Genomic DNA, 16,115 nt, shown 5'->3' with positions numbered 1-16,115 from the left:
ATACCTCACTTCAAATGCACCCTAAAGAAAAGAACACAAGATCCTCCTTCCTGAAGGAAGGGAACTGGCAATTGAGACAGAGAGCTTTTAAAAATTATTCTCCTCTAGAGATCAGACCCTCTTCATTCTTGTGGTATGGTAGGAAAGAAAAAGTTCGATTCCATTTTGTGCTGGTTGCACCCTTATTTTACCTGTCCATCCTCTAAGAAACAGGCCAGAGCACAAGAGTGAGGTCAGTAGTTCAATGTTTTGCAGATTTGCTTGTCACGACATTTCTAACGCACAAGCGGTTAAAAAAGCCAAGTTGTGTTAAAATGCAACAGACACGCTGGCAAACTACTTAGCTTAGATACGTATTACTGCTGTAAGGGTAATAAGGACTCAGCTGTCAGGCACAGCAGAGACAAGGCTTATTTGCCTTACAGAGCATACAGTATCTGCCTGACGAAACAACTCACCATTCTTTCCATATCGTCTGACATCCATGACCAGGTTTCCAGTTTCCAGTGCTCTGCTGATGGCCTCTTCCCACTGACTGTAGTCCATATGCGAAACCTTTGTGCCGTTGACAGCAATGATCTCATCATCTACATGCAGCTGACAAAGTGCTGCAGGGCTGCCTGCAGAACATGGACAAAAAATGTTATTATGTCTCCATTCATATTTTTTCTTTTTATCACAGTTGTGGTTGGAAAAGAGTGGATTGGGGAATCATTCAAAGATATACTTAGTGGTGGATATTTAGAAAGTCTTAGAAAAATTCACTACATTTTAACATGTACATTTTAAGCTCAGTAAAGTCAGTATCAAAGTTGCTTTTCAATTTAGAATTTATGGGAACAATAAAGAAATCAGTCTTCCAGACTTGTAAGTCTTCAGATTCTGGCTAGCCCATTTAATAGACAACCTCTGTGTTCAGTCTTCCCTTCACTAACTCGCCTTTATAATCTGAGATAATGAGAGAGAGGCAGCACCACAATGTCTATACCCAACAATTAGCTGAAATTCAGCCAATGTTTGGGTAATCCTCTTATTTGTCAAAGAAAACCAGCCTGCACTTTGTTAATTCCAGTAGAAGCAGGCTTTCTCATATTTTCATTTACATTTTCTGAGCTCTGCTGACAAGAGCATGCTGCTTTATTGCTGTGCTAGAATAGTTTGTTAGCTCTGAATTGATTGGTAATTGGACTCAAGATATTGCTGGGTACTGTCCCACTAGACCTCTCTGGATTCTACTTATTTTATCTATTAAGAGCAAACTTCATGGCAAGTTGGACTTTGAATCTACTGAGATTTTGCAAGACAGGCTGCACTTTATACTTTTCTTCATCTGCTACATATTGGCAGGCAATCTCACTGTACTAAGGACAGAGAACATAGAGGACCAGTTCATAAACTTTTTCTCTATTTAATTCAGAAAATGGATGAGCTGAGAAACTCAGACTCTCCAAGCAAGATTTTACAGATGACATATGAATGGTTCTTCCATTAAGAATTATTCCCTTAGCAGAGCGGAAAATAGAAAAGTCAAGTAAAAATGTCATTAATGGCTGCACAATAAACCTTCATGTTAATAAATCAATTCTGAATTACACAGTGGAAGTATTTTGCAAAGTAAGTAGTGAAATCCACACATCTTACTTAAAATATACCAAGAACAATGCCCTACAACATTATTGAAACAAATGTGGACAAGTATGACAGAAAAATTTAGACACCATATGCTGAGTGTCTTTTGACTCATTAGTAAAATGCTGCTGTAATTCTGGCTCATCCACTACAGATTCAGATGGCTTCACACATGAGAAAGTAAGAAATTCAGAAATGCTATGCTTCCTAGTACTGCACCAAATAATAATTCATCATAGTTCACTAAAAAGCTACACTAGTTATTCTGCTAGAAGAATATGGCTCCATATTATATCTTTCTGCATAATTCTTAAAATATGGACTAAAAACTTAATTTACAATTACCAGTACCAATTGCTTTTAAGCAGTATTGTTGAGGAAAAGGTAGGGTTTTTCGTCTGAAGGGAAGAAACGTGGACATTAGTTTAACTGGAAAAAAAAATGCATCTCTAGGAATCAGGAGGTTTTTAAAGAACCATGGATTTTCAAGTCTGGTAATGGAGGGTACTATTAAGGATACTATCGAAGATACTAATACTGAAGTTACTAATTTCAACAACATCATCTAACATTTGGAATCATGTCTGATATTTAGTACCATATAGCTTAACCACATCTGGACTAAGCCTTGTGCTCATGGTGCAGGGAAAGCTTCAGGCTGCAGCAAAGTCACCAGAACTCACAATTTCTATCTTGAGTTGTAACAGAGTAAGACATCAGTAACCAAAAAAGGTTGTGTTTGTTCTATTCAAATAATTTGTCTGGGATGAGAACTGGCTCAGAGGTGTGAACAGTATACCTCAGCTCCGTTTTAGGAAAGGAAGGGAGATGAACATTGCACAGTTCTTCCTATACTATTACTTGAAAGGTATATCCAGACCATACTCCAACCATACAGATGGAATGAATAGCAGCAGTCTCTAGATCTGGACCTAAAACAGCCAGAACAACTTACACTGCTCAATTTTTGCCCTGTAACTTGGCAAGCAGATCTTTCTCCATAGACTCTGGACAAAAGGGCTTCTCAAGAGTGCAAACCAGGGTGCCTATAGTGGGCTTCTGCTCTGATTCGCCTCCAGAGAAGCCCACAGTGAATGGCCAGAAATTCAGGTGCCAAAAGTTTTATGCTACTAGTTGTCTTTCTCTGTCCAGCTCCTCCAAGACTATAGTAATTAACAATAATTTCTTTATATTCCTATAGAGGATTTAGTTTTCATCATATAAAATATGTTCTCTTTTTATGTTTTTCATAGGTTTTCCTGAAGGTAAAAGGTTTTTCTTTCTTGCTAGTCCCCAGTAAAAACAAAACCAACCAAATACTCATTTTCCGTATGTTCTAAGTTATCTCTAACCTATCCCCATCTGTTGCTATTACAACAGATAAACACTATCTCAATGATAGAAAAAAATAAAACTTGAAGTATGTGGGTCAAATTTACTTTGTCTAACATGACTGCAAGTGTTTGATCAAACATACACTCCTGTATCAACACAATCTCAAAAAAATTATTGCAAAGGGAAAGTGAAAGGGGAAAGACTGAAACAATAAAGATTATATGGCACTGGGGAAGGTGGCAGAACAATGTCTAGATTAATGACTTGAAGGTTTTCCATTTACCTGATTTTTAATGTAAAGGTTGAAAACTCCTGGAAAAAATGAGAACTATTCTTTTTTATATTCAGTAAATGGGTCCCACTGAAATATGTGTTACAATCTTAACTCTTAGCTTTTGGAGAACAGATAAGAGGTTAATTTTGCCTACCAAGTAGTTTTCTTAGCTTTTTTTAAGGAATAGAATATGTAGAATAGAGTCTCATCTATAAGTAGTAAAAAATATACTTGGGTGTCATCTCAAGAAAATCATACAGCTAGTTAGGAAGACAACACAAGCAGAGAAAGTATTCCTGGAAGCTTTTTGTGGGCTCAAGAAAGAGAAAAATGTGACTAGAACGGTTGGTTTGGATTTGCCAAGCCTAAATCACACTTGACCAACCCAGTTATCTTCAATGATGAATTGACTAGATCTCTATGGATGCGAGAAGGGAGGTGGTTACAAACCACCTTGTCTTTACTAAGACCATTGACATGATTTTCCACAGAATCCTGGTATCAAAATTGGGATGGTGTTGTCCACAGGCCAGAATGACCAGATGGGTGAATGACTGGCTGGGCTATCAGGCTGTGTGGGAGGTGGTTAATGGCTCTTACTCAGCCTGTGGGCTGCTTACACATGGATCTCATCAGGATGTATCCAGGTACCTACCCTCTTTAATGTGTTCAACAATAAGCAGGAGAAGGAGGTAAAACACGCCCTCATCAAATTTTCAAATCTTGTCAAAAGAGAGAAGGTGGCCAATGCACTGGAGGGCAGGGCTGCTCTTGAGAGCAGGAACCTGACATTCAGGAAGGCCAAACTTAGAGTCCTGTTCCTGAAAAGGACTAATACCAGAGATGGTACAGGCTGGGCACTGATGGGTGGGAGAGCACATCTGGGAGCCCCTGGCAGTGGTGGGGCTGTTTGAAGATTAACAAGACCAACAGATCAAGACAAGTGACCATTCCATTCATTCAGCAGTTCTTGTGCCACTTTGACAATACTGCATCCAGTTTTGGTATTCCTTTTGGCATAAGAGAGACATCAATAAACTGGGGAAAGTTAAATGTGAAGGTACTGGGATGGTCAGGGCTGCAGCAATTTGACCCATGAGGAGAGGCTGAAGAATATGGGCTTGTTCAGCCTGAAGAAGAGAGGCTGCAGGAGAACCTAAGAGGAGCCCCCACCCCCACCCAGTATATACCAGGAGGTTCCTGAGAAGGGAAAGCCTGCTCTTTATTGAAATTTATAGCAGGAAAACACAGAACAGTGGTTATAAACTGGGGTAAAATTTGGTCTGATTGGATACGCATGGAAAATTTTCTGTGGGAGGATGATGCCCAGAGAGGCTGTGCGGTTTCCATCCTCAGAAGGTCCCAAACCCACATGGGAAAAGCCCTAGGCTACTCAGCCTGAATTCCATCTTGACATTTTTTGAGCAGTGTGTTGCTCTAGGTGATTTTCCAAGATTTCTTCCAATCTGAATTATCCTATGACTTATCCTTAAAAATAGGAAATACAACATTCCCAAGTGCCTGGCTGAAAGCATATATTACTCCTTCAATGGGTCACCCACGTCTTTCATCCTTCCTTTCTTTAGAGGGAGCTACAGCTATTGAATAAGGATAGAAGATGAGACAGTTGTTGGAAGAAAAAAGTGCTGAACACAGGCTACAGACGAGAACACTGAGATGGAGTCCATTCTCAGCTCAAACTATACTTTGTGCTCTTCCTTGTAAGAATGGTAATAAAGCTTAACCAAGATAACAACCACAAGGCCTTCACCTTCTCCTTGGGACAAAGTCCATGTGGACCTTTGTGAATGACCAGCAGGAACATTCCCTACCCTCAGATTTCTCCTTTTCAGCTGGCAGTGCAAATGGACAGATCCCTGCCTCCAAGGAAGGAAATTAAACCCAAAGCCTAGCAGCAGGGAAAGCAAAGGGAAAGTTATTCTTCGGGCAAAGTGAATATTAATATTTCCAGAATCACAGAATGAAACAGGTTGGAAGGAGCCACAGTGGTTCATCTGGTCCATCCTCTCTGCTCAAGGAGGGTTATCCTACAGCAAATCTAGCAATGAAAAGTACCTAGATCTAGAGAAAGGCCTCTTCACTTCTTGAATTTGAAAAAGAAAAAAACAAATCCATGAGTGCTCATTAACTGCTGTTAAATGGTATTGTTTCCTCTCTGGAAAGCATAATAGAGGGCTAACTAAATTAAAACTTTCCAGTTATTTCTCCTTTCTCAGGATTATCTTGTGTTATGTTAAAAGAAGGGTGCAGTTCAATATTCCTCAAGTACTACTGGCAATGGGAAAGATCATACTTTAGAAAACAAGCATCATGTGTGATTTGCCTGGGTTTTTATTGTTATGTTGCCTTTTATTAAGAAAATTGAGTTTGTTCTCTGCAGAAGATTAATAAAGGTTAGAAATAAACTTTATATGTGTGTCATCTCAAGACAAAAGTGTTTCTTTCCCTCAGTATTAAAACAACTGAAAAAAATGCATTGGAAATCAATTTAAAAGTTGCAATTACTTAAAAACATGAGCTGTCTCCAAAATCCAGCATGACTAAGAAAGGAGAAATTGAACAAAGAGTATTAACTCCCAAGTTTCCTCTGAGTGTGTTTACAAACGATGTAAAGTGAAATCTTTTAAACTTAGCTGAAAGAAACAGTCTGAATATAGGAGGTCTGTATTTGCCCATCAATACTGTTCTGTAAGAGGCTCGGTGAACAAGTAATCATGTTTATACCCTCCTTGATTAGGAAAATGCATTTTGGTATTTCTGAATTCAATCTGTTTAAGAGATGAGGATTTACAGAAATACATTAGCAAACTAGGTACTGATTTTTTAGTTCTATACCTGATGTTTTAAAATGTTTGCAGCATTCCTAGCAGCAAATGCCTTAATTTAGAAGCCTCTGCAAACTAAACACAAGAACAAAAATTTGTGTATATATACACATTTACCTTCTTCAACTGTCTGTACAATGGCTCCTGAAGAACTCCAGTTTGTTGTAAACCCAAAGCTGCGACTGTGGCCAGGTCTCTGGTTTATACTGATTCTCATTTCACTGTACTGTTCCTGAAAAATAAAACATGACACTACAGTATCTGGTATCACAGGAATCTAAATGAGGGAAAGCTTATCCTCTAAATAAGTGAGGCTGCTCACAATCTGCACTTTAATCATCTATTATTAGCATCACAGACAAAGGAAACAGTATTGAAGTCAGTTAACTAACTCATTTGCTTTTTGTTCCAACAGGTACGTTTTCAGTTTACATTTATATTTTCTCTACATGCATATTTCACTCTGCATTTCTATTATTTTAAATGTTTTGAAACACAATGCTCAAAAAATTTAAAACTTGGAGGAAATCAAACCCCTAAATGATACTTTGTGGATTGTCTCGTGAATTTGTGACTTGTACTGACTCCTCAGAGAGCATCAGAGATGGGAAAAAGCTAGATAACCATAATCAATCTTATTTTTTTCTTGCACGTCCTACCATGAGAATCATCAGTTTCCTTTAGGCTCAATGCTGGAAATAGGTTTACTTGAGTGTACAAGCATCTTGTGTGAAATATTACCACCTTGCTATGGATATTGTAATAGAGACCTTAGATAATAAAAATAAATGCAAAATCTGCTAAATTCAGATCTCTGGCTTTAATGGGCTTTCAAGATGCTTTCAGAATCTGAATCAAAATCTAACATCACCATTTTAAAGAACAAGAATATCTGAATGGGAAAACATTTTGTAACACTCGCTTTCAATCCCACGCTATATTAAGAGCATGTGTTGCATACATTAACATTGTAATGTGAGCTCATTAAAAACTATTAAAGTACCCAAATGCATGCCATGCACTTCATCAGCATGACATTGACATTGATATAAAAGGAAAAAAAAAAGATTTTTCTGTCAAACAATTTTAAAATAGATATATTCCAGCGAAATGTGCATGGAAGGGACCCTGCACGTTTTCACACATGCATTAAATGTACGCCTACATTTTAGTTCCCTAGTGAACCAGCCTTACTGAAGAATCAGATTCATTTTCCCTAACTTAAAATATTTAAAAGTCTAGAAACTTATGCCAATTCCTCCAAGCTCCTATGTTGGTAAGATGCAACAGGCAGCTACAGTGAGCACTGCACAAGCAGATGCAGCCAGCCAGAGTCTCAGGGAGGTGCAGCCAGAGGTGGCCTCAGCAGCACCTGAGTTCTGGTAGAGAAGAAAACAACACTGCACGACCTCATCCCAAAGTATCGCCTCATGTTACAGGAATGTTCCTGGGGAAACACTCCTTGTTACAGGCCAGGGTAGAAATTAAGTCTTTTCTTCAGAACACAGCTACCAGCTTGCAAATGCTGCCATACAACCCAAGTCCTTAGGTGAGTGTATAAAAGTGACTCTACTAAACAGGTTAGCAGACTGGGCTGGAGAACATACAAACCTTTAGAGTTTGAGTGTGCTCCTGGAAATTACTACTGGTCTTAATTTCTTTTTCCCACCATCCCAACATGACTCTTCAGATCTATCTCTTGCCAGAGGAGTAATGTGACTTTGTACACTGAACTTTACCATTTTTATAGGTCAACTCTAAAACTGTGTTCCACAGACCTGGTGTTATGGCCCTGGTGACTAGTGAACTATATCAATATCTCTGGCAATGATTTACAAACACATCAGATAGAACTTGCATTCCTTAACTTAGAGTTTGTAAAGTTACATAACACAACCACGATTTATTTTTAACTTTTAAAAATTTTTTAAGATACCCCCCAATATTACTCATTTGTAGGAGGAAAAATTTATGATCTCACAACTAATGACAGGAGAAAAACAAATGGACCCAATACATGCTATTCTCATTTGCCTTGCTTAAACAGATACTAAGAACTTATATCAAATCTGGCAGTTTTCACTGATTAAAACAAATTCCTCTGCCTGTTTTTGTTACAACACAGGAAAAAAAAAGGTCATGATCTCTTTCCTTGTATTGCAATCATAGTTTCAAAAAATTATGACAAATTCATTACAATGGCCAGGAGGCACCAGGGGTATTAAACTGCAATGTATTTCTTTTCCACAAGTGATTAGGAAGAAGATTGTTTGGAAGTGAATGAATTTATAAAAAAGTGGTTTGGGAAGTGATTTCATAAATCTGCATCCAAGGTCTTATGACCTTGACCCAAGTAACTGGCACAATTAAGTTTTACAGCAGGATCAGGAATGCAAATCTGTCAAAGGTTATGAACTGAATCATCAGATAGTACAGAAAGGTATCAAAAATTAAAGCTATTATTGGTGAAAGATGCAATCAATTCGAGGAAATAGCACTTAAATACATATTTCAAAAAGAACACTGAAAGACCCAACCCCTTACCCAATAAACACATGCAGAGAGATGTTGATTTATTTCAAAATTAACACGAACATTAATTAGACTCAAGTGAATTGCTAAAAAAAATTTTTAAAACCCCACAAAAAACAAAAACCAAAACAAACAACAAAAACAAACAAACAAACAAACAAACCCCAAAAAGGCACAAGCCACAGCAGACGGAAAAAAGCATAGTTGATACTGATGTTTATGGCCAACCTTTGAAAAACTGATCTCTATTTTCCACCAGCAGTTTAAAAGTGCAAATGAATGCTACAGCATCACAGATAATTCATCTGTCACACCTGATTATATGCACAATGTGCTAATTTGGAAAACGTCAAAAAAAAATTGCAAGCATTAAATGATATGTAGAATAACTACTATGAATTAGAATGATAAAATTAAGCACACGACAAAAAGGACAGGGAAAAATTCAGCAAAAGAATACTTTTTTCTTCCCCAAATACTCTCTTTCCCCTAAATTAAATCAGAGGAAATAGCATGTCTCTGAGATGTCCTTTTACAAGCAGAAGAATACTTGCATTAGATGCACTTTTAGATATTTTCTCTTTTATTCTGCTGTGGCATTCAGTTACACCAAGTAATCACATTATTTCCAGACTTACCATGGATTTTGAATCCTTAGGCTCGGTCGGACTCGCAGTTTCTGCAGAAGATGCAAGTGAAAGAGAATCAGGATGAATGCCATACCCTGGCTTAGGAATACTGCTTCCAGCATCTTGGTCTTGGGACTTTAAAGGTAATGCCAAACTAGGAGGAGGTGCTGATTGAACACCTTTTTCCTCCTCTCCCTCCTCACCTCTACTTCTGAATGCACCAGTGGAGAGAGGATGTGCAGAGTCTGGTTGTGAAAAGGAAATGCTGGTGAACAAAGTTTGAGTTCTTTTAGCTTTTTCTACTTCTCCATTGTATTTCTGAGCATCATCCATCTAGGAAAAAAATGACAACTTGGTAAATAAATGCTTTTAAAAAGGAAATCTTTAAATCTTTCAGTGATCTTTATATCAAAGAAAACCACCTCCCCCTTTGAAGCAAATTCTGGCTCCTATACCCACTGCTAACCACCTATTTAGAAAAATGGGTTTTTTTGTCTTGAAATGTCTGCTGAACAAATATTCTAGACTTCTTAACATAAAATTTTTAAAGTCATCTGTTTAGAATTATTCACATTCTTAGCACTTTTTAAATTGAAACAAATAAGGATTTAGGAGAAAACTGAAAATCATCATAGTAATGGGGCTGGGGGGAATCAATTTCATTGTTTCATTGCTTTATAGCATAGACAAAATTCAGCCTAGCATAAAATTTCTATTTCAACAAAGTCAGCAGAGCAGTGGAAACTTTATCACTCGAAAAATGTATCTTTAACACTTAATTATGTTAACCTGGCTCCAGATAATTACCTCCAATGACAGTTGTTTTGATAAAGCACACAAAGGAGACCTACATAAAAAGAATATTTTACCAAATCTAGGTACCAGTTTTAATTCTAGGAGTGCGCCTAAGCATAGAAACACAAGTAAACATGTAAAGCCATGACAGACCTGCCTGCTCTAGTAACACAGACCTCATCACACAGGAGGCACCTTTTAAAAAAACTAAACCATTAAAACTACTGTTCCCCCAGGTAGTGAAGACCCCACATTTACAAACTTCAGGAATGAAGGGGAATTTTACCGTGAACGACCGTGGAAGTGACGAGATTCCTCTTGAGTGGACACCAAAAGGTCTTGGTGTAACCACAGATGTTAACCTGGAGGTGTCAGTTTTCTGGTAAGTTCTCGGGAGAGAAGCTGAAACCTGAGCTGACCCAGTTTGAGCATTCACTGAGTAGCGAGTGGACAAAGGAGCGGGGCTCTGCTCCTGCGCCAGGCTCTCCTGCGGCGCAGCAGCTTCGCGAGCAGCCGAGCTCTCCGGCACGTTCTCCTTGGGTGGTTGTGTGGCGTACAAACTTCTGCTGTCCTTCGTGCTGTAGGCAGTATCTTCTTCCAAACGGTAATCTTTGGCTGCTGACCAATCTTTTGGTGCTGTGGAAGGTGCTTTTTCTTCACTGAAGACATCATCATTCAGTGAATAGGCCCAGTTAGGTTCCTGTTTCTGCTCTTCATAGGAGTCCTGATTTCTCTCCTCCCTATGGGAACAGAGCCTGTTAAAATACCAAAGTGACCCAACAAACAGGCAGGCCTAAAGTCTTTCAACTAGTAAATGTTTAGAGCAGAGCATAAGCCAAATAATACATCTCCTGTAAATAAAAATGAATAGCATCATTTAAATATATTAGCATTTTCATATATTTTTAAATCTATCTTCCTCCCAGTTCAACACTCTCATAATACTCAGCCATACTATCACATTATCAGGCTGCCACCATGACAGAAATATTTGCCAAGAAAATTATATTGCTACACATAGCTATAAATTATATAGATACACATACATTCAAGTTACACATCCTCAGAAATTCAGATTTATTTAGGAAAGAACAGGAAAAAGATAGTCCTGTAACTGCTTGAACTGTGTAACTGTGCTTGATATTCCTGCTCTATGAAAATGCCATGCTGAATTTTAGATACCTAAATAAGACAGTGCCCTGAAATTCAGCTAATTATTATTTTTTTGTTATTCATTCCTTTGTTGTAAATGAACAACAAGTACAAGGATAATCTTTAGCACATCAGTTATAAGATTTTTATTGATACCGAACATTCAATACAATTAGCATCCAAGCAATGAATTTTTGTCCTCACAAATAAGTAAAAAAAAAAATAAAAGAAATCCAAAAGATTAGACTTATTTCTTTTATGAATACATGTCATGTGCATATTACCTTCAGTTCAGTCTTATGTGCATTAGAAGATAGATAGATAGATACATAAATAGATAGATAGATATATAAGACTGCCACCACTAGAAATGGTACTGTGCAGTTTACACCTTTTACTCTTCAAAAAATAAATACCAAAAGGAAAAATTAGGGACGAAGGGGAAATCAAGTAAAAGTTCACAGTTCTGTGACATACATTAAGTGGCTGCAGTTCTCCACAGTGACTAAAAAAATACCAAATTCAGTGGTAAAAGGAAGAGAAATAGTTAACTTTTTCCATGAGTAGAAAAGGCAATCATCCAGTTCAGTGCTATTGTTTAAACTAATGCAAAGAGAATGCAAGTGTTGACTTCTCAATACTTTTATTTATGGATAGCAGAGTAAAATATCATTTATAGAGAAAACTGTTTAACATTCTGTGCAAACAGAGCATTAGAAAACCATATTCAGCCCTTCAATTGCCTAGTTTTCTACACTTTATTTTGCAACTAAAATTGTCAAGATCTCTGCAGAATCAATTGCAACTTGCTGGTAGAAGGGTCTCAAAAATTCAAAGGAATAAAAATGCTCAGATTTACGTTCTTAAAACATAATACTCCCATTAGGACCATTACCTCTCCTGCTGCATTTCTTTCAGTGACTTGGTACTCCTTCCAGACACCTCAGATGCTCTCCTTTCAATTTCTTCTCTCTCTTCCTTTTTCTTTTGCAATTCTGAAGTGTAACTCTTCCTACGATTCTTCCATTTTGCTAGATCCTATATAGAATAATGAATAGAATAGAATAATATGAATGTATACCATCAGATTTTCTCAAGGCCTCACAGACTTACAGAGGCATCCCACTGCATGCTATTTATTGCCCTGATTTTATTTACATGTCTGCATCACAGACACATTTTCATGTACCTGTCCCATAAATGATAAAGTAGTTGTCATGTTCTAGTTAGGATTTCAGGCTCACTGCCTCCTTAATTTAACCATTGTAATTATTGGATTGTATATCATTTGGCCTGTTTTTCCCCCTTAACATTTTCAATTTTATTCCAAAATACTTCACCCAATCACACGTAATTGAAAACCAATGCAAATTCCATCTGTATTTCTTTGTTGAGGGCTTTAGACTTTGGGATATCATCATTTTTCCAAATCACTACTATGTTAGACTGATACACTAGCTTGAGAACTTATGCCTTAAATTCTGAATTGGAAACAGATATTTCTGTAGTTTTTTCATTTCTGTAAAACCACAATGTGAACTGGCAATATTGTCCATGAAATACCAGAGCTGAGTTAAGGGAAGTACTGAATATTAGAACTGAGATGCATTAAACAAATAGCTATGAACTCCTCGTTTGGTGCTTTGTTCTTAATGTCAGCCTCTTGCTGATACTCATTGTCAAGCAGAGATTTTAATAAATTGAAAAGTCTTTAGATATGCTTATGATGCTGTACAAAGCTACCATACAGTTTACAAGCTGGATTTAAGACAGAATTATCAGGGGACAGAAGCCTCAAGAATTTGCACAAGGAAGTATTATTTCTTCCCCTTTCTCTCAGAGGATTAAATACTCAGACATTCCAATCATTTCTCCAAAAAAAGTATTCAAAAATTGCAGATAACACAAGAAACTATGCCCTAATTTCTCTTTAAGTCCACAGAAATCAAGCCTGAAGGCTTTATTACAATACACACAAGTCTTATCCTGAAGCATTAATCAGAAACTTAGGACAAAATTTAAAATAATTTCAGTCCTGCATTAAACAGGCATCCCCACAAACTCTAGTAGCTGCATGAGATGAATTGTTTTAGAAGACACATGCCAAAATTTGTTTGCTAGGGATACTGAAGGCAGGTGACACCCAGCCCTTTCAAGCAGGACACACCACGATAAGTGAAAAGGAGCCCTTACTTCTTGCCACTTTAGATCTTGCTCCTGTAACTGCTCTTTTATCTTCTGCAGCTCTTCATAACGGATTTTGCGCAGTGTCTGCAGCTCGTCTGCACTGACATCATTCAAAGATTTACTCCTAGAAAGGGAAAAGAGAACTCAGCTTTACAACAGCCTAGCCTTCATTTACAAAAGTGAAACCTTCAGAGAGAGAGAAGGATTTATATTAGTACATTTATATTAGAACTGAATGCTCATGAGTGTTATTTTGAATGGAGCAGGAAACAGACAGGCAGCTGAATGAGAAAGACTGGGATGTGCTGTAGTGCCAACACACAAGTCATTAGTTAGTCATTTGAGCAAATAAAATAAGGTTAAGGGAACAGGCAGCTCTGTACATCTCCACACTGATCATTCACATTGGGCTCCTCACAGAACACTGCTATTTCTGTTTTAACTTGTTATTCTCTTTATTGACCTTGTTTCTTTCTTTGATCCAAAAGGCTTCCCCTACCCTGGAGTCCAAATTCCCATCCTTTGACTTCTCTCCTGTAACAGTCCCAGTATCACCTCCTGTTCTTTCCTTGCTTAGGCTAATCATCAAATCAAATCAGTTGTTGATGCACATTTCCAAAAGATTAAGAGTCACTCACTGCTAAATGCTCGGTTCATGCATGTCACAGGCCCCTCTAACCATGCTGACTCTCCCCAAACCTCTGATGCTTTCCTTTCAAGTTGGGATAACACAGCCATCTTCCTGCTAACTTCTTCAACATGGCTATAGTTTCCCCCAGGCACTCCCTACACTACTAGTTCCCTTTAATATAAATTTGTCAAGCTCACCTTTCATGCTCTCCCCCACCACATGCTATTTTTTCCTTTATTCTTTCACACTACAGTGATAAATATAACATAACATTTAGTTCAGATATAGGACAAGCCTCCTGATGAGATTTGACCACAACCCTCTGAGACAGTAAGCAAAATGCAGGTGTTTCATCATAAGGTTCAATAGTGTAATACAAAAGGAAAGCTAGGTTTTGAAGATTTGGGTTTTTTTTCTTTCTTAATATTCAAAAGTACCTTTGTTTTCATTTATCCAATGTATGAGTTATAGAGGGATGTAACTAAATTCTAACAGGACTTGAAAATGTGGCACTTCTCTGATATGGAAAATCAGATAAAAATCAAAACAGATTCAGCAGAGAGCCTTGTTCTAATCTGTTGCATTCCAAGAGATCTCTGAACTAACAAATCAGACTCTCACTTCCTCCCAAGAGGCTGAACTTGCTTTCATTGGTAACATAAGACTGGCCTCTGGCCTTTAGAAATAAAGGATTGGGCAGTAACTTGTCATATGTGCTTGCTTATCCATTTTCTGAATGAGAAGAGTGCCAAATTCAGAAAAATCACCTGGTTGCTATCGCAGAAACTCTTTTCTTGTACAGTTCTTTTCCACATTTTTAATGCTTAAGTTATATCACGTAGAACTGTTTTGGGGTAACAAAATACTACATAAGGGTGTATCAAATTTGTTCCAGATGAGTTCAAGAAAATGTACATAATTATAGTTTCCACTTCTTTCTCTTGAATTACTACATCTGCCTGCAACACTACAAGAAAATCTTGACCTGAAGAAAATATAACCTGAGTAAAAGTATATTCCATGGATTTGGATCTTAGTTTTAATTTCAGACTAAACTGAAAAACCTAACTATTGACTTGAGTCTTCTGAGTCTCCCTCTCCTAAAACCTTTTTCTGAAACATTTTGCACTTCTGGAAGTGTTTAGTCATTTGCTAGGTTTGCCTCAGGGTAAAAATAGAGACATAAATAAATAAACAAATAAATTTAAATTTAAAAAAAAAATCATCAGAACACCATGCATTCCCAAATACTTAACATGCCATCACACAATAAGTGGAAGAATTATTTGTCTTTGAGTCGCAGTTCATCATAAACATCTAAGTTCCCATGACACAAATCTATAAGTTTACTACTGAGCATTCAATAACCTGGAAAATAGAAAATGACCCCAGATCATTCACCAATCCCATGATAAATACCAATGCTGTTAATTATTTTCAGATTCTAGTTGTACAGCCTTCAAGATAAAATATTTGTTAATATTCCTTTACATGTTTTGAATGTTTTAAAGCCTTGTTTAAATACAGAATAACAAAATTCTCACTTCAGCAGGAATAAAACATTAGAGCTGATTTTCAAAGTGCCTGATAATCATAACTTGAATACACGAGACAGCAGAGGGAACTTTTGTCATATACATAGCTTTTATTCTTATATTCATTATGTAAATTGCAAAGAACAACCAAGCATCATGCACAAGTTTTCAGCATAAGCTTTTAGCTACTGTGCATGCATAAAGATGAATAGAGGCCAAAAAAACCAGCATTACGATCTTTCAAGCTTTTACAAAACTTACCCTTGCTCATCAGAAAGCTTTTGAAACAGTCTGAGAAATCAGAAAGCAAAAAAAGAAAAGATTCAGTTCTTGATATTGATAATAACATCAACACCATTAGTAGACCAGCACTCTCACTAGGTGATGGGGAAACTGAAAGGTTGGGAACCAGCCAGCGTGGAATAGCACATCAGGAATTGGACCAGTCAAAAAACACACCAAGACTTGTATGATGGGCAAAGTTGGGTAGAACTGTCAGGACAAGGCTGCCTGCAGGTTTCCAACACTTTTCATTTAGCAATACTGCACAAATAGAGCCTTGTATTATTT

The 16,115-nt window shown here is 37.3% G+C and overlaps 1 protein-coding gene across 10 annotated transcripts in view; it reads right to left on the bottom strand.

Moving 5' to 3' along the window:
* LMO7 (LIM domain 7) overlaps window positions 1–16,115 on the bottom strand; it is a 131,308-nt gene that overhangs the window by 22,225 nt on the left and 92,968 nt on the right. For 8 of the 10 annotated variants that reach the window (XM_063392238.1, XM_063392232.1, XM_063392230.1 and 5 more), the window contains 7 exons: window positions 15,807–15,836; window positions 13,386–13,503; window positions 12,088–12,230; window positions 10,327–10,780; window positions 9,255–9,578; window positions 6,202–6,316; window positions 459–620 (listed from right to left, as the gene is read on the bottom strand). In XM_063392238.1, coding sequence (XP_063248308.1) covers window positions 459–620; window positions 6,202–6,316; window positions 9,255–9,578; window positions 10,327–10,780; window positions 12,088–12,230; window positions 13,386–13,503; window positions 15,807–15,836 — 1,346 coding nt within the window. The remainder of the gene's footprint in view (window positions 1–458; window positions 621–6,201; window positions 6,317–9,254; window positions 9,579–10,326; window positions 10,781–12,087; window positions 12,231–13,385; window positions 13,504–15,806; window positions 15,837–16,115) is intronic. The other 2 variants (XM_063392235.1, XM_063392231.1) reach the window with 2 other exon arrangements.

Source organism: Prinia subflava, chromosome 3 (assembly GCF_021018805.1).
Source record: "Prinia subflava isolate CZ2003 ecotype Zambia chromosome 3, Cam_Psub_1.2, whole genome shotgun sequence".
NCBI classification, from domain to species: Eukaryota; Metazoa; Chordata; class Aves; order Passeriformes; family Cisticolidae; genus Prinia; species Prinia subflava.
Note: the sequence above shows the minus strand (reverse complement) of the source record. Positions and strands in the feature narration are given on the sequence as shown.